The 24000-nt window shown below is 43.4% G+C and overlaps 4 protein-coding genes and 1 long non-coding RNA gene across 11 annotated transcripts in view; 3 read left to right on the top strand and 2 right to left on the bottom strand.

The window, feature by feature from the left end:
• npas2 (neuronal PAS domain protein 2) overlaps positions 1 to 960 on the top strand; it is a 30704-nt gene extending 29744 nt beyond the window's left edge. For all 5 annotated transcript variants that reach the window (XM_047808981.1, XM_047808978.1, XM_047808980.1 and 2 more), the window contains one exon: positions 1 to 960. This exon is cut by the window's left edge and continues 251 nt beyond it. The gene's annotated coding sequence lies outside the window, so the exon portion shown is untranslated.
• A 907-nt stretch (positions 961 to 1867) lies between these two features.
• Positions 1868 to 7658, top strand: radx (RPA1 related single stranded DNA binding protein). Of its 2 annotated transcripts, none has more exons than XM_047808977.1 (15): positions 1868 to 2683; positions 3538 to 3674; positions 3778 to 3970; positions 4085 to 4193; positions 4381 to 4487; positions 4591 to 4710; positions 4924 to 5049; positions 5182 to 5352; positions 5457 to 5602; positions 5693 to 5826; positions 6001 to 6048; positions 6119 to 6219; positions 6335 to 6628; positions 6719 to 6874; positions 7197 to 7658. In XM_047808977.1, the coding sequence occupies exons 1-15, from the start codon at positions 2131 to 2133 to the stop codon at positions 7349 to 7351; spliced, it is 2550 nt and encodes an 849-aa protein (XP_047664933.1). In that variant the 5' UTR covers positions 1868 to 2130; the 3' UTR covers positions 7352 to 7658. The 2 variants fall into 2 exon arrangements, with proteins under 2 accessions (XP_047664933.1, XP_027033832.1); XM_027178031.2 differs by having other exon boundaries at positions 1869 to 2683; positions 4381 to 4481.
• Positions 7659 to 7805: 147 nt separating this feature from the next.
• Positions 7806 to 16734, bottom strand: apool (apolipoprotein O-like). The gene is made up of 9 exons (XM_027178033.2): positions 16446 to 16734; positions 9625 to 9726; positions 9375 to 9494; positions 9222 to 9276; positions 9040 to 9138; positions 8833 to 8924; positions 8645 to 8737; positions 8243 to 8552; positions 7806 to 8036 (listed from the first exon to the last, which is right to left on the bottom strand). The coding sequence occupies exons 1-9, from the start codon at positions 16506 to 16508 to the stop codon at positions 7948 to 7950; spliced, it is 1023 nt and encodes a 340-aa protein (XP_027033834.2). The 5' UTR covers positions 16509 to 16734; the 3' UTR covers positions 7806 to 7947.
• A 410-nt stretch (positions 16735 to 17144) lies between these two features.
• Positions 17145 to 18424, top strand: LOC113662873. Its single transcript, XR_003445350.2, has 2 exons — positions 17145 to 17823; positions 17945 to 18424. It is a non-coding gene; the product is annotated as an uncharacterized LOC113662873 (long non-coding RNA).
• A 1536-nt stretch (positions 18425 to 19960) lies between these two features.
• The window catches only part of si:ch211-26b3.4 (connector enhancer of kinase suppressor of ras 2), a 31269-nt gene continuing 27229 nt past the window's right edge, over positions 19961 to 24000 (bottom strand). For both annotated transcript variants that reach the window (XM_047808976.1, XM_047808975.1), the window contains exons 22-23: positions 21842 to 22510; positions 19961 to 21704 (exon numbers count right to left, since the gene is read on the bottom strand). In XM_047808976.1, coding sequence (XP_047664932.1) covers positions 21483 to 21704; positions 21842 to 22510 — 891 coding nt within the window. In that variant the 3' untranslated portion in view covers positions 19961 to 21482. The remainder of the gene's footprint in view (positions 21705 to 21841; positions 22511 to 24000) is intronic.

Here is a 24000-nt window from a genome sequence, read left to right on the forward strand (position 1 = left end):
CCCAAGATGAGAAGATGCTGAGAAGGCAGAGCGACTGAAGTTCGCCACCAAGCCTTAAAAACACCAAAGCCGAAACGGACGTACGGTGTGGCGAGTTGAGAGGCTCCGCCCCCCCATACACCGCACACAAAAAACGCTGTAGCTGTGGGAGGGGCTAGATAAATGTCACAGGAACAGCCACGCCTCATGACTTTCAACAAGGTTCTCATGAGGTCACTGGCAGAGTGAAAAGAGCATCTTCAGGACAACTAGGAAGAAAAAAGTGCTTTAAAAAAAGTTTTCTAAGTTATACATTTGTGTCATTTTATTTCTGTCTTGTTTTGTTTTATTTCTTTTTTTTCATACAGTTATGATGACAGTTATGGCATTATCAGGTTTGTTCTCAACATTACTGCAAACGGATATAAAAATTGTGACGCAAGAGAAAAATTTAAGTGGGAAACTTTAACAGCAACAAGAAGCAGAGCGAGAGATGGTGAAGTGAAGTGGGCGGGGCCTGAGTGGCCTGAGTGACACTTTATAACCAGGTGCATTATGCTAATGACCAACAATAACGACAAAAGAATACGACGTGGGATGCTTCATATGTGTAAAGTTACAGTAATTAGCATAAATCACAGAACGTGTCGGTTTGGATTAGCCAGTTATGCACATTAAAAGTATTTATTGAGAATATTAACTGTTATGAATGTATAATGAATTTTAGCGTTGCTAAATGAACACACATGAACCTGGCCAGTGATCCTGTTTGGTGCTGCGAGGAAAACTGTAGCAACCAGCTCAAATCACGAATATACTAGCGATCATTAGCAAAAAACTCGTGAGAATGGAGCTAATAGTGGCTGTTTAGCTCGAAAGCAGGAAAGGAGTCTGGATGAGACGAGGAGCGAAATTTACAGTACTGTTCAAATTGTGTTTACAGCAACAGAAAAAGAAACTATATTAAAGTATATGAACACAGCTATGATACCAACCTGAGCCTTTTTTTCCCTCTACACATGAGGGAAATTCTGCATTTGGGATTTTTCTGGATGAGTAAGAGTCGTGAGTAAGAGTCAGTGCCATAACAATGTCCAAATATACATGTGGTTCTGCCTCCTTTTAGTTTGCTAGTATCATGAAGGATCGTTAAATATACAGGCTAACACAAAGACTAGCGAGAATTTCTGACATCCCTGATTTCTCAGACCAAATGTAGAAGTGAGGTCTGCCACCGTTGACTAGTAAACAGAGTCATAATAAGTGACTTTGCTATCGTTTATTACACCATTGTGACATAAATGACAAACCATTCTTTATTCAATGTGCTGAATCGTGCTATGGCTAGCTCTCGAGCTACTGTACGCGTGCTAACACAACCTGGTGTTGTCGTCTACGTCGTTAAATAAATCAACAACATCTAGTGTTCACAAACTACTCATTTTACAGATGACAGCGATGATGTTTTCGTGTTACATGTCCGAGTCCATCGCTAGCAAGCTAATACACCGATTCGCTGCTAAAATACGAATTTTGCAGCTCTTTCAGTGTCCTCAAATGTATGGGATACTTTATATTCCTGTTGGAAAAGAACGATAAAGAAAACATCTAGCTGTTTATTTTGTAAAATGTCAAATAGATTGAAATACAGTCCTGGAAAATAAAAAATGAGTATTTTGTTATAACATATATGATGGACGTCTAATTTGGGAGCTGTGTATTGCACATGTTAATTTCTTCTTCTTCTTATTATTATTACAATACAGACATTTTTAAACAGAACAAAAAACGCTGTAATAAACGTTGAAATACAAAAAAAACATTTGTTGTATTTCATCTCACGTCCTGTAGGTGGCAGCATAGCGCTGCTACATTTCTGCCCCTTTTACACACGAAGAAGAGACCAAAATATTAGGCGGTAATAAACACGGAAGTAAACAACAGTTACTTGTTTTTTTGGAAACTTTATTCTACAGTTAGTCAGAACGCCGGCTTTATTCAGTAATTATTGCGTTAAAAAGGTGTTTATTTTATTCTAAGACCGGTGTAATAAAGGTATAAGAGTGTGTGATGTAAATATTTGAGTTATTGAGACTTAAAAGTCAGTATTAGCAAGTCAGTAATACGGATTGTAGGCAGTTTTTGAGCCGAATGGCGGCCCGTAACGCCCCTGAGTCTGAGTTGTTGAGTGTTTTGGAGCAGCTCCGGTCCTCCATTACGCTCCGTTTTAAACCCGTGACCCCGCTGCGTGTCCTCGTCCTCGCGCTGGACCGTTATCTCGGCGCTCGAGCTGCTCCTGACAGCTACAGCTACGACGTGACGGTGACCGACGGCACATGGCGCGTGAAGTGCTCCCTGTGCGCGGGGCTGAACCGCTCGGTGCAGCTGAACGCGCTGCGCTGCGGCTCCTGTGTTGAGATCCAGCTGCTGTCTGTAGTTCACGATGAGACGCGGCTCCAGGGCGCGTGTGTGTGTATAGACGAGCTGCGGCTCGTTTTGTCCGACACACGCGTGCTGATGTCGGTTACAGACCAGGATGCGATTCGCTGGTGGACGCTGGAGGCCGTCGGTCCTTCTGTAACGGCGCTCACCGACGTCCCTCTGCGGTACAACAGGAAACATTATTTATCTCTGTGGAACAACGAAGATCCGCACGGCGCGGTTTGGGTCCCTCACACTCCTCCACGGGATGTGCAGATAGACGGTAAAGATGCGTCTGATACACACTTATTTATCATGGAACATCTGTCTGTCTGTCTGTCTGTCTGTCTGTCTGTATAACTCTATGTCTAACTGTCTGTCTAACTCTTTGTCTAACTGTCTGTCTAACTGTCTGTCTAACTGTCTGTCTATCTAACTGTCTGTCTATCTAACTGTCTGTCTGTCTGTCTATCTGTCTGTCTAACTGTCTGTCTAACTATCTGTCTGTCTGTCTGTCTGTCTGTCTGTCTAACTGTCTGTCTGTCTGTCTGTCCAACTGTATGTCTGTCTGTCTGTCTGTCTGTCAATCTAACTGTCTGTCTAACTGTCTGTCTGTCTAACTCTCTGTCTGTCTAAGTGTCTGTCTGTCTGTCTGTCTGTCTATCTAATTGTCTGTCTAACTGTCTGTCTATCTAACTGTCTGTCTGTCTGTCTAACTCTGTCTGTCTAACTGTCTGTTTGTCTGTCTAACTGTCTGTCTGTCTGTCTGTCTGTCTAACACTCTGTCTGTCTGTCTATCTGTCTGTCTGTCTGTCTATCTAAGTGTCTATCTGTCTGTCTAACTGTCTGTCAGTCTAACTGTCTGTCTGTCTGTCTATCTAACTGTCTGTCTGTCTGTCTAACTGTCTGTCTGTCTGTCTAACTGTCTGTCAGTCTAACTGTCTGTCTGTCTGTCTGTCTATCTAACTGTCTGTCTGTCTGTCTAACTGTCTATCTGTCTGTTTATCTAACTGTCTGTCTAACTCTGTCTGTCTGTGTGTATCCTCCCTCGGTCTCTTTGTCTCTATCTCTGTATCTCTCTCTCTCTCTCTCTCACACACACACACTCTCCCTGTAAACCCCCACCCCACTCTGCAGTATCCAAGATTGCTTTTCTGAGTGATATGGAGTCATTCTTGGCCAGACAGCCGTTACCTCTGCTAGTCCGAGTGCTGCACAGATCTCGTTTACGCTACTACGGAAAACCTGAAAAAAACATTGACTTCCCCTTTCAGGTGAGGAAATGAACTCAAAATCGAGGGTAAAACTCAGTTAACTTGTGAAAGGTGTAACATCAGTTACTGTGTGTGTGTGTGTGTGTGTGTGTGTGTGTGACAGGCGTATTTCGAGGTGGCCGATCAGAGCGGCGTCATGTCCATGGTCCTGTGGAATGACCTGTGTCCTGAATGGTATCAGCGGCTGGTCGTGGGTTCGGTTCTTTATTTGCAGAATTTCACACTGAAACCCAGCTACCAGAACCGCTCCAGACCTCAGCTCAACAACCTGCCTCTCATCTTCTACAAGTCCACAGGTACAAACCACCTCCCTGACCCTGAAACATCAGATCTCTCACAGCAGATCAGAGACCTACAGAACACTCATTCACAAAAAAGTGTGTGTTTGTGTGTGTTTTGCTATTTGACAGAGATCTGCTTGAACCCTCGGAGTCCGACAGCTATCATCACTGTAATTCCTCATAAAAGCATTCAGCCTCAGTGGAACCTACCTGCCGTCACCTACAATTTCTCTAGCAGGTACAAACACACTCTCACACACCTGAGGCTGCTCAGAAAAGTTACCTCGTTTTTGACTCGTTACCTCCTTCAACTGAGTTCTGTTATCAGATCTTATTATAAAACCAGCCTTCTTTTTGTTCAGTGTCTATATAAGCCTTACATTTATACGTGATATCGTTCATTCCACTTTGGTTCCTTCAACCAGACGTGAGGTCGAGAGGCTGGAGAATAACCAGGCGTGTGACATCATCGGCCTGGTGATGTACGTCAGCCGCGTCGAGCGAATCAGGAACAGAGGACACGCACGTACGGGTCGCGATCGGACAAAACACACAGCGCTTTCATACACTTAGAGTGGACATGTGCAGAGATCTGTGTGTGTCTTTACAACTGCGTGTGTACGTGTGTGTTGCAGTCCCAGAGACTTTCTGGACACACCGGTGGGTTCATGCAGTGGACGGAACCTCAGACTCTCCCTTTATCCTGGAGATTTTTGCCTCTTCTCAGCCTGAGATCTTTAACAGCATCTGTCCCAGTGGGTTTACTCTAAAACCACACACTCCTGTTTATAACACACTGTAATAACACACTGTAATAACACACACTAATAACACACTGTAATAACACACTAATAACACACTGTAATAACACACTGTAATAACACACTGTAATAAGAGTCCAGATGTTTCTCCATTTATGAGTACTGACATTCTGCAGTCTTTCTTGCCTCATTTCTCTCTCTCCACAGTGTCGATTCTCATGTGTACTCACATGCGTGTGTGTCGAGAGAGAGGTTCAGACTCGGGCTCAGGTTCAGACTCAGGTTCTGCTTTTTACCTGACCAGCAGCGCAGAGACTCAGCTCTTCATTACAGGTGATCAGTGTCACTCACACAGTGGCTGCAGCCAATGAAACAGCCTGAACGGATTTAAAAACACTCTCTGTGTGTGTGTGTGTGTGTGTGTGTGTGTGTGTGTGTGTGTGTGTGTGTGTGTGTTGCACTCAGGCTGTCACAGGAAGCAGCCGTATGTGCACGACCCAAAGGTCAAAACTTTCATCGAATGGACGAAGACTTTGAAGGACAGTGTAGTACAAAGGAAGACTGCGGTGGGGGGTTATTACTGTTACCCTCCTCCCCCAAAAACCTTCACACCAAATACCAGCAGCAGTGGACCGAGTACGAGATACATGATGTTCTTTCACTCCATGTTCAGCTTACGCATGCTAATGATTAGAACAGCAGAGCAAGTGAATTCAACGTGTGTGTGTGTGTGTGTTTAGGTGAAGACTCGTTAATACCCGTAGGGGACCTACGGAAGGAGTTAGAGAACCTGCAGTACCGGGAACACAAGCGAGTGGCGATACAGTGCCGCATCGCCGCAGTGCAGTACCACCGGTGGCCGAACCCCACGCCTCAGAGCGAACAGGTCTGTAGTCATGTTTTACACCTTTAACACATTTAATACTAAGACATCAGACCCTGACGGTAAAAAGGTGGGTGTTTATCGGTTTAACAGGCGGATCACGACTTATCGGGTGGTGCCAGAGCCTCCACCTCTTCCTTCAGCGCCGGAGCACAACAGAGCGAGACGTCGTCGGCTTCGTCAAGTAGCGAAGCCACGCGGTCTCTTAAGCGGAGGAGAGTAGAGCAGTGAGTGACACAACACACATGTATTATTATAACGTTTTAGGCCACGCCCATTCAGACGGGTCCAATTTTTTTATATCCATTCAGTTTTTCTTTTTTAAGGTTTAATATTTGCTCCACGTTTTCAGTTAGTAGAATTTTGCACGTCATGTTTCCTGCCCCTGTGTGTTTACATAGAGCAGAGCAGAAGCAGTACTGGACCAGAGCCAAGCGAAAGTTCGAAAGGTAATAAATAATCTTCGACGCTTTAGAATCCGTGCAGTGCAAAGGACAATAAAATCTAAACTTCATCCAGACAGGAAAAGCCAGCTGATCCCCAGGAGGACGAGGAGGCCGACAGATCGCCCGACGAAGAGGAAGGTGCAAGACTTTACACGCCGTCACCTCAACCTGCGGGTAGGCGAATAAAACACAGAGTAACGGTCACTTCATCGCACCATCCTGTTCTTATCTGTGGTTCGTCACCTTTATAAACGTAGTCGTACTCATCGCTGCCTGGTTTCTTTCCCAGACCACAGCGAGACAGGAAGCACACCCGACACACAGGGATCTTCCTCTCACCCCGCTGCATCATGGGAGAGCAGCGTGTGGTCGTTACTCAGGCAGGACGTCACGGATCACGTGTGCTGTGGCTCTCTGGATCGCGACAGCGTTACGGAGAAATTCAGTTTTGACGACCGAGACCCCATCCTACACAGGATCAACCTCAGCCCTGCGAAGTGGAGCCCTGAGCATCCGTCAGACACCAGCTCGGGCACACACACACCCGCCTACTTAACAGGATACCTCACGCTCACTTTGCTCGGTACCTGAACGTTCAGATGTTTACTGTAAATGTTCTACTCTAGAGGTTCAAGTCAGTAAAAGAGAAACTGAGAATCGTCCTTTCTCTCAGGATTGAATCAGCAGGCGGCGGTCGACTCCTTCTTCCTCCCCACACTTTGTGCCGAGGATCCGCGAGCGGTCGGGACGTCCTCGGGTCTCCATGACAACACACTGATTTCATGTCTCTGCACAGGTCGCGTCTGTCCTCAGGCCAACTTCTCAGTAGGTGTGTGTGAGACTTTACCTACACACACACTCGGATTTCTTATTGCTGAACCTGGCCAGAAAGTTTATTTATTAATGTTTGTAGCTCATCATGACCACCATGATCTCCTGTCAAACTGGATATCTGTCATCTCCTGTAAAGGAAATGTTTGTTATAATGACCACAAAGTTAGAATAACCTGGTTTTCTGTTTCTCCCTGTCCCTCCACCTCCCTCTCTGTCCCTCTCGCTCCACCTCCCTGTCCCTCTCCCTCCACCTCCCTGTCCCTCTCCCTCCACCTCCCTGTCCCTCTCGCTCCACCTCCCTGTCCCTCTATACGCAGAGACGTTACTGAGCTCCGCCTCAGCCCTGGAGGACGAGCGGGTGGTGTGCGTGTTGGACGTGTGTCTGCTGGGTGACAACCGGTTCGAGATTGTCTGCTCTAAAGTGTACAGGAGCGCAGATATCATTAGATCCACACCCGTGTTCAGGGAGTAAACTCATCCCAGTTCTCTTACTTTCATACCTTACTAAAGCAGGGGGCAAAAAATATTGGAAATGTTTCCACAAAGGTCCTCTTCATAATATAATGCTGTTCAGTTCAATAACCCACAAAAGCATTCAGGTTTGATTCTGTTAAATCAAGCCACAATTACATTTATAATTTATTAATTATTATTATTTTATTTTATTCAGTTCCGGTTTGCAAAATAAAATGTTTAATGGTTCTGCATTTCATACGGTACAGAATTTAACCTACAGGAAGTTAAAGAATGCAGCCAAATAAAATTAATTTATTGAGGTATTTATTGTTAACGGCTGGATTTGTACCTAACACCGGACATGAGGGAGGTCGGAGAGGAGCTGATGCTTTAAACATTCACATCCCACAGGGGTTCGATCTTCAGTACGTCCTCATTTTGTATCTTAATCATTTAGCCACAAAGTGTCGTTGATTGTTTGGTTTTTATTGTAATTCATTCTCGACTCTGGATTCAAGTTTTTGTTGTAAGCAGAAATGTCCTCCTTCGTTACCGTCCACCACCCAACTCCATTCTCACACTCATACTCCGGTCCGTTTCGGGTTTTCCCGCTCATCCCCGTGTGCTGTACAAGTCTGAATCTTCGGGATGAGCCTGTCCGTGATCCAGTAAAGACGGGTCAGGGACGAATCGTGGCTTCTCTGGAACAAGTCAAATGAAAAAGTTAAACACATGTTCATGTGGTGCATAAATACAAGACTGATGATCAGGCTGAAGAACATTTAGATTAAACAACCAACCAATCAAACCCCACATCCCTGAGGCTCTGAGTGCCTGAACCTAGTGCCGGCTCGGGGTAACATGGTGTGGTTACGTTTACAACAGGATCAAAAGGGTCGGGGCTCACCTTCGGCTGTAGGAGAGGTTGTGATCTCTACAGCTGGTGGAGGAGGTGTAGTTTCCTCTATAGCAGGAGGAGGTATAGTTTCCTCTACAGCAAGAGGAGGTGTAGTTTCCTCTACAGCAAGAGGAGGTGTAGTTTCCTCTACAAGTGGAGCAGTGGCAGTTGGTGGGGCAGCAGATTCAGGCAAATTGTCAGAAATGTCTAAACCTTCCACAACATTTGCCTCTGAGGCAGGTTCACCCTTGGGCACCTTTTCTGGTAGTTCATCAGTCTGAGGGACTTCTGTTCCTGGACCATCCTCTTCTGATGTATGCTACATTGAAGAATTACACAATAACTTTGTTGATGAACCTGCTTCTTATGCCCATGCAGGTCCGTATGTATTTGTACATCTCAGCTACTTACAGACTTCTCAGGAATGACGCCGCCCACTTTGGAGTCTGATTTGAATGCAGAAGCAACCAAAGAGCTGGCAGCGTACACCGTTTTAGCCGTCACCTAGAGAGACCGGTGAAGGAGCAGGAACAGTCAGAGAGAACACAGGGCAAGGTCCATCATCCTGGCTGTGTTTTTTATAAATGCACCTACACTACCTGTAAAACCCCGACAGTACGCAGGGGGTAACATACAGCAGTAGCAGCAGACGTCATGACCAGAGGAACACCGATTCTCTTTAGCCGAGAACCTGAAACCACAACGGTTTGATCAGGGAGAAGATCGGGAACGTTTCAAATGAGGAATCGTCTTTTTAAACAAAGCCGCTCTTCAAATCCAGACCAGCTTTCTTTTTACCTACGTACCTTTGCGTGCCAGGACGAGGCCAGCCAATCCAGACACGGTGATTATACCAACTCTGGGCAGGAAACCAGGGGGCGGGTCTCTCAGGAAATCGTACGTGTCTAACGTCACAGAATGATCAAGAGTCAGTAGATATATTATAGGAGATCATTACGATTATCTGCATTTATATAGAAAAGCTCACCGTGTCCAGTCTGGTATAAAGAAACGGCCCCGACTCTGACCGAGCTGCAAGTGTTCTGTATTAAACACATAATAATAATAATAATTAGCACAGACACGAACAAAATCACGTAAGAGAAATTCGATCCAGAGACGACGACGTCTCCGTGTTCACCTGCACGGATTGGACAAATCGCTGAAGCCCAAGTCGCATCCGCCCGAAGCCCGTCTGCAGGGCACCCGCTTTCTCCTCCACATATTGTAGCGCCGTAGGCTCCGTGTTGTAGATAGACAACTGTGAAAAATATAAAGAAAGGAAGACAAATACAGAGAACCTGCTCTATTACATTAGACAAGACAGATAGTATATGGGGAAGTGTGTGTGTGTGTGTGTGTGTGTGTGTGTGTGTGTTATTGTGTATCACCTCTCGTGGGGGAATCTGCTTGTCCGTCCTTTCCTCAGTCAAGGCATAAACTTTGAATGAACCCGAACCCAAAGCAGCCGGTATCACTGCCAACTTCACCACCTCAGGATCACACACACACACACACACACACACACACACACACACACACACACACACACACACACACACACAGAGTTTTTCTGTCATTCCCAGAGCAGCACAACAGCTTACATCTTTTATCTACTGAGAGATTTTTTAAAAATTTTTTTTATCGGATTCGTTTTTTTGGCTCTTTAAATAAACCCACGATGACAAATTAGTTGTGTTTGTGTGATTTGTTTATCTGAGACACCGTGTGTGTTGTTTAATGATTATTTTATTGTGATGTTTTATGATGATTCTGACATCTGGTACACGTAAGTAGTTTAGCTTTAATTTAATTCACTGTAAATGAAACTGCTTTCGCATTAAGAGAAGAAAAAGACGTGATCATACTGTGTAGTGTGCTGTGTACTAATACTGTGTAGTGTGCTGTGTACTAATACTGTGTAGTGTGCTGTGTACTAATACTGTGTAGTGTGCTGTGTACTAATACTGTGTAGTGTGCTGTGTACTTATACTGTGTAGTGTGCTGTGTACTAATACTGTGTAGTGTGCTGTGTACTAATACTGTGTAGTGTGCTGTGTACTAATACTGTGTAGTGTGCTGTGTACTAATACTGTGTAGTGTGCTGTGTACTAATACTGTGTAGTGTGCTGTGTACTAATACTGTGTAGTGTGCTGTGTACTTATACTGTGTAGTGTGCTGTGTACTAATACTGTGTAGTGTGCTGTGTACTAATACTGTGTAGTGTGCTGTGTACTAATACTGTGTAGTGTGCTGTGTACTTATTCTGTGTAGTGTGCTGTGTACTAATACTGTGTAGTGTGCTGTGTACTAATACTGTGTAGTGTGCTGTGTACTAATACTGTGTAGTGTGCTGTGTACTAATACTGTGTAGTGTGCTGTGTACTAATACTGTGTAGTGTGCTGTGTACTAATACTGTGTAGTGTGCTGTGTACTAATACTGTGTAGTGTGCTGTGTACTAATACTGTGTAGTGTGCTGTGTACTAATACTGTGTAGTGTGCTGTGTACTAATACTGTGTAGTGTGCTGTGTACTAATACTGTGTAGTGTGCTGTGTACTTATACTGTGTAGTGTGCTGTGTACTAATACTGTGTAGTGTGCTGTGTACTAATACTGTGTAGTGTGCTGTGTACTAATACTGTGTAGTGTGCTGTGTACTTATTCTGTGTAGTGTGCTGTGTACTAATACTGTGTAGTGTGCTGTGTACTAATACTGTGTAGTGTGCTGTGTACTAATACTGTGTAGTGTGCTGTGTACTAATACTGTGTAGTGTGCTGTGTACTAATACTGTGTACTTATACTGTGTAGTGTACTGTGTACTAATACTGTGTAGTGTACTGTGTACTTATACTGTGTAGTGTACTGTGTACTCATACTGTGTACTTATACTGTGTAGTGTACTGTGTACTAATACTGTGTAGTGTACTGTGTACTTGTACTGTGTACTTATACTGTGAAGTGTGCTGTGTACTAATACTGTGTACTTGTACTGTGTACTTATACTGTGTAGTGTACTGTGTACTTATACTGTGTAGTGTACTGTGTACTAATACTGTGTAGTGTACTGTGTACTTATACTGTGTAGTGTACTGTGTACTAATACTGTGTAGTGTACTGTGTACTTATACTGTGTACTTGTACTGTGTACTTATACTGTGTAGTGTACTGTGTACTTATACTGTGTAGTGTACTGTGTACTCATACTGTGTAGTGTACTGTGTACTCATACTGTGTACTTATACTGTGTAGTGTACTGTGTACTAATACTGTGTAGTGTGCTGTGTACTAATACTGTGTAGTGTGCTGTGTACTAATACTGTGTAGTGTGCTGTGTACTAATACTGTGTAGTGTGCTGTGTACTAATACTGTGTAGTGTGCTGTGTACTTATACTGTGTAGTGTGCTGTGTACTTATACTGTGTAGTGTGCTGTGTACTTATACTGTGTAGTGTGCTGTGTACTTATACTGTGTAGTGTGCTGTGTACTTATACTGTGTAGTGTGCTGTGTACTTATACTGTGTAGTGTGCTGTGTACTTATACTGTGTAGTGTGCTGTGTACTACTCATACTGTGTAGTGTGCTGTGTACTACTCATACTGTGTAGTGTGCTGTGTACTACTCATACTGTGTAGTGTGCTGTGTACTACTCGTGTAGTGTACTACTCATACTGTGTAGTGTACTACTCATACTGTGTAGTGTACTACTCATACTGTGTAGTGTACTACTCATACTGTGTAGTGTACTACTCATACTGTGTTGTGCTGTGTATGTGTACTACTCATACTGTGTTGTGCTGTGTATGTGTACTACTCATACTGTGTTGTGCTGTGTATGTGTACTACTCATACTGTGTAGTGCTGTGTATGTGTACTACTCATACTGTGTAGTGTGCTGTGCACTCTGCTGCATACTACTCATACTGTGTGCTGTGCTGTGTATGTGTACTACTCATACTGTGTGCTGTGCTGTGTATGTGTACTACTCATACTGTGTGCTGTGCTGTGTATGTGTACTACTCATACTGTGTGCTGTGCTGTGTATGTGTACTACTCATACTGTGTGCTGTGCTGTGTATGTGTACTACTCATACTGTGTGCTGTGCTGTGTATGTGTACTACTCATACTGTGTGCTGTGCTGTGTATGTGTACTACTCATACTGTGTGCTGTGCTGTGTATGTGTACTACTCATACTGTGTGCTGTGCTGTGTATGTGTACTACTCATACTGTGTGCTGTGCTGTGTAGTGTGCTGTGTATGTGTACTACTCATACTGTGTGCTGTGCTGTGTATGTGTACTACTCATACTGTGTGCTGTGCTGTGCACTCTGCTGCATGCTACTCATACTGTGTGCTGTGTATGTGTACTACTCATACTGTGTAGTGTACTGTGTGTGTGTACTACTCATACTGTGTAGTGTACTGTGCACTCTGCTGCATACTACTCATACTGTGTAGTGTGCTGTGTATGTGTACTACTCATACTGTGTAGTGTACTGTGCACTCTGCTGCATACTACTCATACTGTGTAGTGTGCTGTGTATGTGTACTACTCATACTGTGTGCTGTGCTGTGTATGTGTACTACTCATACTGTGTAGTGTACTGTGTATGTGTACTACTCATACTGTGTTGTGCTGTGTATGTGTACTACTCATACTGTGTTGTGCTGTGTATGTGTACTACTCATACTGTGTGCTGTGCTGTGTATGTGTACTACTCATACTCTGTGCTGTGTATGTGTACTACTCATACTGTGTGCTGTGCTGTGTATGTGTACTACTCATACTGTGTTGTGCTGTGTATGTGTACTACTCATACTGTGTGCTGTGCTGTGTATGTGTACTACTCATACTGTGTGCTGTGCTGTGTATGTGTACTACTCATACTGTGTGCTTTGCTGTGTATGTGTACTACTCATACTGTGTAGTGTACTGTGTATGTGTACTACTCATACTGTGTGCTGTGCTGTGTATGTGTACTACTCATACTGTGTAGTGTACTGTGTATGTGTACTACTCATACTGTGTGCTGTGCTGTGTATGTGTACTACTCATACTGTGTGCTGTGTATGTGTACTACTCATACTGTGTGCTGTGCTGTGTAGTGTGCTGTGTATGTGTACTACTCATACTGTGTGCTGTGCTGTGTATGTGTACTACTCATACTGTGTGCTGTGCTGTGCACTCTGCTGCATGCTACTCATACTGTGTGCTGTGTATGTGTACTACTCATACTGTGTAGTGTACTGTGTGTGTGTACTACTCATACTGTGTAGTGTACTGTGCACTCTGCTGCATACTACTCATACTGTGTAGTGTGCTGTGTATGTGTACTACTCATACTGTGTAGTGTACTGTGCACTCTGCTGCATACTACTCATACTGTGTAGTGTGCTGTGTATGTGTACTACTCATACTGTGTGCTGTGCTGTGTATGTGTACTACCTCATACTGTGTAGTGTACTGTGTATGTGTACTACTCATACTGTGTGTGCTGTGTAGTGTACTACTCATACTGTGTTGTGCTGTGTATGTGTACTACTCATACTGTGTTGTGCTGTGCTATGCTGCTACTACTCATACTGTGTGCTGTGCTGTGTATGTTGTACACTCATACTGTGCTGTGCTGTGTATGTTTACTACTCATACTGGTGCTGTGCTGTGTATGTGTACTACTCATACTGTGTTGTGCTGTGTATGTGTACTACTCTACTGTGTGCTGTGCTGTGTATGTGTACTACTCATACTGTGGTGTGCTGTGTATGTGTACTACTCATACTGTGTGCTGTGCTGTGTATGTGTACTACTCATACTCTGTGCTGTGTATGTGTACTACTCATACTGTGTGCTGTGCTGTGTATGTGTACTACTCATACTGTGTTGTGCTGTGTATGTGTACTACTCATACTGTGTGCTGTGCTGTGTATGTGTACTACTCATACTGTGTGCTGTGCTGTGTATGTGTACTACTCATACTGTGTTGTGCTGTGTATGTGTACTACTCATACTGTGTAGCTGTAGACTGTGTAGTGTACTACTACTGCTTGCTGTGTATGTGTACTACTATACTGTGTAGCTGTACTGTGTATGTGTACTACTCATACTGTGTGCTGTGCTGTGTATGTGTACTACTCATACTGTGTGCTGTGCTGTGTATGTGTACTACTCATACGTGTGCTGTGCTGTGTATGTGTACTACTCATACTGTGTGTGTGCTGTGTATGTGTACTACTCATACTGTGTGGCTGTGTATGTGTACTACTCATACTGTGTGCTGTGCTGTGTATGTGTACTACTCATACTGTGTGCTGTGTATGTGTACTATCATACTCTGTGTTGTGCTGTGTATGTGTACTACTCATACTGTGTTGTGCTGTGTATGTGTACTACTCATACTGTGTTGTGCTGTGTATGTGTATTACTCATACTGTGTGCTGTGCTGTGTATGTGTACTACTCATACTGTGTAGTGTACTGTGTATGTGTACTACTCATACTGTGTGCTGTGCTGTGTATGTGTACTACTCATACTGTGTAGTGTACTGTGTATGTGTACTACTCATACTGTGTGCTGTGCTGTGTATGTGTACTACTCATACTGTGTACTGTGTATGTGTACTACTCATACTGTGTGCTGTGCTGTGTATGTGTACTACTCATACTCTGTGCTGTGTATGTGTACTACTCATACTGTGTGCTGTGCTGTGTATGTGTACTACTCATACTGTGTTGTGCTGTGTATGTGTACTACTCATACTGTGTGCTGTGCTGTGTATGTGTACTACTCATACTGTGTGCTGTGCTGTGTATGTGTACTACTCATACTGTGTGCTGTGCTGTGTATGTGTACTACTCATACTGTGTAGTGTACTGTGTATGTGTACTACTCATACTGTGTGCTGTGCTGTGTATGTGTACTACTCATACTGTGTAGTGTACTGTGTATGTGTACTACTCATACTGTGTGCTGTGCTGTGTATGTGTACTACTCATACTGTGTAGTGTACTGTGTATGTGTACTACTCATACTGTGTAGTGTACTGTGTATGTGTACTACTCATACTGTGTGCTGTGCTGTGTATGTGTACTACTCATACTGTGTGCTGTGCTGTGTATGTGTACTACTCATACTGTGTGCTGTGTATGTGTACTACTCATACTGTGTGCTGTGTATGTGTACTACTCATACTGTGTTGTGCTGTGTATGTGTACTACTCATACTGTGTTGTGCTGTGTATGTGTACTACTCATACTGTGTTGTGCTGTGTATGTGTATTACTCATACTGTGTGCTGTGCTGTGTATGTGTACTACTCATACTGTGTAGTGTACTGTGTATGTGTACTACTCATACTGTGTGCTGTGCTGTGTATGTGTACTACTCATACTGTGTAGTGTACTGTGTATGTGTACTACTCATACTGTGTGCTGTGCTGTGTATGTGTACTACTCATACTGTGTACTGTGTATGTGTACTACTCATACTGTGTAGTGTACTGTGTATGTGTACTACTCATACTGTGTGCTGTGCTGTGTATGTGTACTACTCATACTGTGTGCTGTGCTGTGTATGTGTACTACTCATACTGTGTGCTGTGTATGTGTACTACTCATACTGTGTTGTGCTGTGTATGTGTACTACTCATACTGTGTTGTGCTGTGTATGTGTACTACTCATACTGTGTTGTGCTGTGTATGTGTATTACTCATACTGTGTGCTGTGCTGTGTATGTGTACTACTCATACTGTGTGCTGTGTATGTGTACTACTCATACTGTGTAGTGTACTGTGTATGTGTACTACTCATACTGTGTAGTGTACTGTGTATGTGTACTACTCATACTGTGTACTGTGTATGTGTACTACTCATACTGTGTAGTGTACTGTGTATGTGTACTACTCGTACTGTGCACTCTGCTGCATCCTACTCATACTGTGCTGTGTTGTGAGGGGGCCCAGACCGAGCAGTCCCCTCGGCAGGATGTGTACTATTTATACACACTATGTAGTGCGCTGCTTCAGGAACGTCATGTTCTACACGTACAATTTGTCTAAAAACAACCAAACAAACGGCGATTTGAAGAACAAAAATACGCACACAGGTTAAATCTCGTGTTTTCAGATTGAAAGCATTTGCTTTAAAAACGCATACGTTTTAAAACGTTACTTAAACCCTACACGAAAGTTTGGTTCCACACAGAAACTCACCTTGGCCACCATGTTGGCTCTGCCCCCTTCCCATCTGTCTCTACGGAGGCCCGGAGATGCCATCAAGGAGAAAAAAACGCGAAACAAAAAAAAATCCTTTCTGTGAGTTTAGAATCTAGTGTATTTCTTTTGTGTGTCTTATTAATTTCGTCTGTAACACACTACATGGTGAAGTTTCTGCTCTCCTGATCATCACACACACGTGTGTTTGCTGAAAGTCTCATTCCACATTTATTCCCCTCTACAAGAGCATCAGTGAGATGAGATCAGACCCTGATGTTAAGGAGACTCCAGTTCTGGTTCATCCCAGAGGTGTTCAGTGGTGTTGAGTCAGAGTCAGGGCTCAGTGCAGGACAATCAAGTTCTTTACTCCAACCTTCACCTCCACACCATGTCCTCCACACAAGGACATTGTCCTGCTGGAACAGGGTTTGAGTCTCTTGGATGAAGAATCACATATGGGTGTGAGTGTCAGTCACTGGGGTTGGGGGACGACGACGACGACATACTTTTGGCCATAATGTGTATATTGTATAATAGTGTATTATTTGTTACTGCAGTTCAAATCACATCCACTAGGTGGCGATGATGCATTAATAAGCGTATCAGTGTATAATCAGTCCGAGTGTACCAAATAAACTCATTTAATTATTCGTATCTAATATCATTTAAATTCATTCATTTAAAAATAAATTAGAACTTCAAATTGTCAAGTTAATGCATCTGTACAGATCAAACTTTTTAGCGTCAACTTTTGTTCACAATTAGAACAAAAGTAATGGCACCCTGTGAAAGGTGGAAGCACAAGTAGACACACTGCAGTGGCTGAGCTGCAGTACTGGGAGATTGAGTGTGTGCTGTTCTCATCAGGCATCTTAATGGATGAATAATAGACTCGAAATATATATATAACACACTTGGGATTACAAAGACAATTTTGTTGTTAGGTAAAACTCTGTAAAGGTTGAGATTTTTGTTTAGTTCTTTACTGTTGAGTCCAGAGAGCTTGTTATTCAGTTAATACTGATATTGAAAAATAGACTTCTTTCTTTTCAGATTAAGATACAGGATACAGTAAGGATGTGTCTGAACAATCAGTGTACATGTGAGATGATGTACATGAAGTACATGGTGTACATGAAGATTCACCAGCTGATGTCAGCGAAGAGCTCGGCGTGGACAATTTCGACGAGTCTCATCTGACTCCCTCAAAAACAAAAACAAAAACAAAGTAAAGTCTGTGGGAAGAATTCCAGAAATAAATAACGTAAAAATCTAAGAACCAGAATTAAATATGGGAAGCCAAGAGGTAAATACGTGCTCAAAACACTATGGGTGACGAATAAGGTCAAAACGACACAAAACACAGCACGGCCTCGTAAGTGCAGAGATCTTCATTTATTCATTTTTGCATTTTACAATCTTTATCATATATATATATATATATATTTATATTTATATATATAATTATATTTATATATGTGTGTGTGTGTATATAGGAAAAAAGGAGGGCGAGCCTGCAGTGACACTGGAGTGGCATGAAGAGTTCTGAAGTGCAGAGGGGCAGAAAGAAAAAAAACGAAAGAAGAGCAGCGCTTTCTGATGGAGAAGTCTCAGTGCAACTTCCACTTCACTCAGCAGGGCAGAGAGCAGGGCGGGAAATAAGTGCCCTAAACCACAGTGAAGCCCAGGAGACAAACACACACGCACGCACACACACACACACACACACACACACACACACACACACACACACACACACACACACACACACACAGCGGTGTGTATATATATTCAGTCTTACATATGATGCTTAAGATGCTCTAAATTCAGTCCACAGTGGAGTTTATAACATGAGAACATTCTAAATCACAGGAACATAAAAGGACAAATGTGTATGTGTGTGTTTGCGTTTTAGTTATTTTCAATTGTCTGTACAATTTACACTGTTAAAAATAATTACATTCGACTCGATTCAGTTTCGTCTCCCAGCAGTTCTATTCACACGCTAACGTAACGCGGATACAGTGGAACATCACGGGAAAAGCTGCGTGAGACGCGTCGCTAAATACATTTCACACCATGTCGACGTGGACTCGAGCGTAGACGCAGATTTTCCCTTCAGATCAATTCAACATACAGAATTTAAACACAGAAAAATGACACACATTTCAGTATCGGCTTTGCCGCGGACTGCAACAAAAAAAACGAGTGGACAATCAGAAAAGAAAAGCTATGAGGGTGTGTTAAAGACCGTACTGAAACACACAGGCTGTATTCTTCCTCCAACACCATGCCAGAGCCTCAGACCTCAAACAGTCAGAGAAAAGAAAAGAAAATACATCACTAATGCTAATCATTTCTTCCTCTGAGTCGGAGCAGTTCCACGTTCAGAATAAAAAGCTACAAGAATCAAAACATGATGTACATTTTTTTTCAGTTCACCAAAAATGATTCACTCATTTCAAAAGGAGCTCAGAAATCAATTCAAACCCACAGTAACACGTGGATTAAACCGAATTATATTAAAGTAATATCATTCTACAAATTAGTATAATATGATCCAGTCGTCCATGATTCCAAAAACGATCCAAAAAGCAAACGGATTACAAATCATCTTTGATTCCTTTTAAGGAGTCATATAAAGATCTCAATCGCTTAAAGCGATCAAGAATGTGATCGAGCTGAAATTTGGATTCAAATCAGAACAAAATCCATTTATTTATTATTTATTATAATATTTAAAAAATAAAGAAACGATGAATTATACTCTGGATCATTAAGACACAACTTCCGTTCGGCTGGTCAAGAGGCTTCGGCTCTGCGTCGGGGGAAAAAGTCTCACACATATTCAACTGAAAACTCTAAAATCCTTGGACTTTGCACTAAAGGTTGGGAATTCTATTTATTTATTTATTTATTTATTGAAATCGAATGCTTGGACTTTGAACTCAGAGTTCATAAATCTTCCAGAAAAATGATTTGAGTTCTGAAATTTTATGAAAAACAAATTCAGAATTCTTGGGCTTCGAACTCAAAATTCTGGAATCGAAAAATAAAGATCTGTGAAATTTTTAAATGAGATTTAATGAAATTTATAAAAAATGTCAAATCCTTGGACTTTGCATGCAAAATTCTTATTTCTCCTCAAAAAAAAAATGTTTTCCATCATCGGGTGCTCACAGTTTTGCAAATGTTTCTCAAAATGCAAGAATACTTGAATCATTGAACTCTGAACTCACAGTTTGGGAATTTTCTAAAAAAACAAAAAACAAAACAAAAAAAAAACAAGATTTTCTACAAATCCTGGAATTCTTAAACTTTAGACTGGAATTATCTAAAAATTTATGAACCCTTTAAAATATAAAGACCAACAACAACAAAAAAAAAGCTCCCAACCTGAATGTAAGCAAAAAGTAAGAGGTAATAAACCAGCTGCCCCGCCACCCCACCCTGTCCCCCCTCCCCAGCAAAAACAGTCAGAATACCAGAGAAGCAAAGCTTTTAGTCTTTTGTGTATCGTTTTTTTTTTTTTTTTTTTAAGAAAAGAAAACTAGAAAGCTTCTGTCTTTGCAGTGCCAGAAGATTGCATTCACAATTAAAAGTTCACAGTTTTGAACAGAGGATGCAGCTAGGCAAAGGATATTTCTCTTATATACAGACTCTTCATCAGCTCATTCGGTGTAGATTAATAACTTTTAAACCATGCAGGAGTTCAGCTATGTTCTAAATATTCTACACAACCCAGGTTTGGTTACAGACGCATCGTAGGCTGTCGTCCCTACAGGAAGTGCATCAGTCTCATCAGTCCTCTCCAAGTTTCTCTCTCTCTCTCTCTCTCTCTCTCTCTCTCTCTCTCTCTCTCTCTCTCTCTCTCTCTCACACACACACACACACACACACACACATACAGACTCTTGCATGCTCTGAGAGTAAACACAGTAGGGCGGTGTTGCTTGGTAACAGAGTGAAGCCCGTTGCCCATGGCTACATGAGCGCTCGTCCTGCAGCATCCCGAGGGAAGGGAGAAAAACGAGTAAACAAACAAACGAGTCCCGAGAAAATAATCAGAAAAAAAAACTCCAGCAGGAAAAAAAAAAAATCCTGGATCCTGGAGGATGAAACGAGTAAATGAAGGAATGGAAAAGTTTGTAAAAGTGAAAAAAAAAAAGAAAGAAAGAAAGAAAGAAAGAAAAAAAAGAAATCAAATGTACACAAGTCACACCAAACGTAGTCCAAGTGTCTGAAGGTCGCTATTTTACAGGCTAATGTAGCTAAGAGTTCACAGAACCTTACAGCTAGCATTAAGATTAAAAGCTACCGTCTGGACCGAGTGGCCTAAAGATTATTCTATTCCATGTATATCAGGATTAACGTTTGCTAATCTGGACGCTTGCCTTCGGCTAATTTAAGGGAAACGTCGGCAAACGTGTCCTTCCTCATGTTGTCAATCCCATAATCCTGTTCTCTTCTCTAGAGTTCTGTCGAGATCGTGACAAACAGATTTGGGATTTTGTGGAATTGAAAAGAATTAAACGGTTTGTCGACGATCACCTGGCGAATTCAACACTACTTCACAGTGTTTGTAGTATCCGAACTTCTAGTTAGGCTTCACGTCACGTTTTTAAGAAGGCTAGCAAGCTTCTATCATTTCTTAGCTACTTTAGCTACGTTAGCCGCAGACACTCAGCGCGTCTCGGTTGACTGACGACGTCTGGTGTAAGAGGGACGTCGTGTAGGTTTGATTTCTTTAAGTTGTATAGAAGATCCGTGTGTGAGCGCTGAGATACAGTGCGGATCCGTCTGACGAAAGAAGAAGAAGAAGAAGAAGAAGAAGTGAAGAAAAAAAGCAGTGTGTTTGCCAGGACACGCTTAAACACTCTCTTACAGTGGCTCAGTCAGCTGTCAGTTAAAGGTCAAAATACCCAATCAGAGGGAAGAGGCGGGGCCACAGTGTTTTGTTTTCACGTCGACTTCTTTTTGTTGCAGATACACCGCTGAAAGTCTGTAGGTGTTTGTCAGAGTGTGTGTTGTGTTTCAGACGTGTGTCTCTATAAAGGAGTGTGTGTGCATCAGCAGTGTCGGAGACAGAGGTGAAAGGTCACCAGGCTCAGTGGGCAGTTCCAGAGGGGCGGAGCTAAACTCGCAGATATCCAGGAAGAGCTCTTGGTTCCTCTGTTTCCACTCACGGAACTTGCGAGAGGTCAGGCAGGGGTCATCCAGCAGCTGACCAATCACAGTAAGGTCTCCTTCTTTAGCCTGAGAAACACAGAGAGAAGAGTGTCAGCTTTACAAACCTACAAAAAGGATTTAGCATTGAATCTTCTGGAACAAGGAAAGTTATCACTTGAGGTAATATTTAGAAATAGCGTTGCCTTTCTGCATGCAGCATGTACCTTTAGGGTGGAGCGGAGCGCCCGGATGCGGTGGAGTTTTTCGTTAGTTGCCGGGTCGTTGCAGCGCTTGACGAATGAGCGGCGGAACTCCTGGCGTGTGGAGGGCCGCTGCTGCCCGAACGCAGAGACACTCGCTTGCTCCAGAGAGCGATACAACTCTTCCAGAGGGTCAGATTCCTCACACACACGCTTTGGAGCCTCGCACACCCGCTGCCGGACCTCACACACACTTTCCTCCTCCTCGTCCTCCTCTTCTTCTTCCTCCTCCTCCTCGTGAAGCCGGGTGCGAGGGCAAAGTGTGCTGTGTGAGCGGTGCCGTGGGAGGCTCTGGCTTCTCTGCTTGTGGGAGTGGCCTCGTGAGCGGGGCTCTTCACTGTCCGTCAGTGGGAACGGCCCATCGTGTCGAGGTGGGCGTCGGCGCCTGGCGGGCAGTGTGGCCTGGCGCAGCCTCTCTGGTGAGATCGGGACACGTCCGTCCCCTCCGGCACCCGTCTGGAGGTAGTGAAGCCCCGAAGACCCCACAGGGGTCTCGATCAGGTCCTGCCAGGAGCGCCGCTCACGCTCACGATGGGTGGAGCGACAGGACGAGTGCGAGTCCTCGGCAGATGAGTGCGAGAAGGTGGAGCCACTGGAGAAATGGCGCTCGCCAAAGGCGCTGGTCGAGCTCGCCTATGGCCGCACGAAATAAATCAATAATCAATAAACTATTAACTGCATTCCTTCATACAGGAATCAATACAGTGTTACCAAGAGATGCAGTTAAATACAGCTAAACTGTCCAGCTTAGGGCAATAACCCATGCCCCAACTGCCCCTACCCCACCCATTATGTCCAAATAAACACCCTCAATAGTTAGCGTAAAGGGTAGCATTAAGCTGAACTGTTGCCCTTTCATGAAGGCAAGTCGTGGCCTAATGGTTAGGGAGTCTGACTCGTGATCCTAAGGTTGTGGGTTCGAGTCTCGGGCCGGCCACGACTGAGGTGCCCTTGAGCAAGGCACCGAACCCCCCACCGGGTCACCGTATGTCACTTACTTTCTTTCTTCTTCTTACTGATTTTTGCTCATCGAAGAAAAAGAGTTTAATGTAAGGAGGTATAATTCTAGCTCTGTTTAACTCCCAGAAAAAAGACGTCAGTATATCAGTAATTTGTCTTAATATTATTCTGTAGGTGGGAACAACAATAAGAGCAGAGATGTACACAAGTCCACCTGAGCTGTAATCTGTAAGCTCTAGAATCATCAGGAATTCAATTTCAGTTCATTACACTAAATAAAAAGCTCCTGTTACAGACTCACAGTCAGTCACGCCGTTCAATCCTATAACGCATTTCCTGTTAGCAATTCCCTGTTGATTGTTGTTTCCCAATCATCTTCCTTACTGCAGGGGCTCTCACCCTAAATCGTACTACAGCAGGGACATGACACACACAATCTCTGAGTTTAATGTGCTAAACTCAGAGGCGGCATCTCTGAGCGTTCAAAACCAAACCACACTCAAAAGCTGCTGACCAAAACCAGACCACACTCTATCTTGGCTAAGCTGCAACACACGATTCTGTGCTAGTTTTGGAGAGAATTGGATTTTGTTTTTCTTTATAAGCAGAAGAACAATTAAGGGATTTGATCGTTTGTAATATAGGTTTCCTGTAATGCCATAAAACTGTTATTATTCATTCACTCATTTATTCATCTTCTACCGCTTATCCGAACTTCTCGGGTCACGGGGAGCCTGTGCCTATCTCAGGCGTCATCGGGCATCGAGACAGGATACACCCTGGACGGAGTGCCGACCCATCACAGGGCACACACACTCTCATTCACTCACACACACACACTACGGACAATTTTCCAGAGATGCCAATCAACCTACCATGCATGTCTTTGGACCGGGGGAGGAAACCGGAGTACCCGGAGGAAACCCCCGAGGCACGGGGAGAACATGCAAACTCCACACACACAAGGTGGAGGTGGGAATCGAACCCCCAACCCTGGAGGTGTGAGGTGAACGTGCTAACCACTAAGCCACCATGTCCCCTAAACTGTTATTAGTTTTATTAAATTTCACAGCGTAATGCATCTACATTGTAGCAGACTACCACTAATGGGCATGTCGTTGTCTTGCTAACAATTTTAAAAAATGGCTATGAAGAATGTACAA

Source organism: Tachysurus fulvidraco, chromosome 26 (genome assembly GCF_022655615.1).
Source record: "Tachysurus fulvidraco isolate hzauxx_2018 chromosome 26, HZAU_PFXX_2.0, whole genome shotgun sequence".
In the NCBI taxonomy this organism is placed as follows: domain Eukaryota; kingdom Metazoa; phylum Chordata; class Actinopteri; order Siluriformes; family Bagridae; genus Tachysurus; species Tachysurus fulvidraco.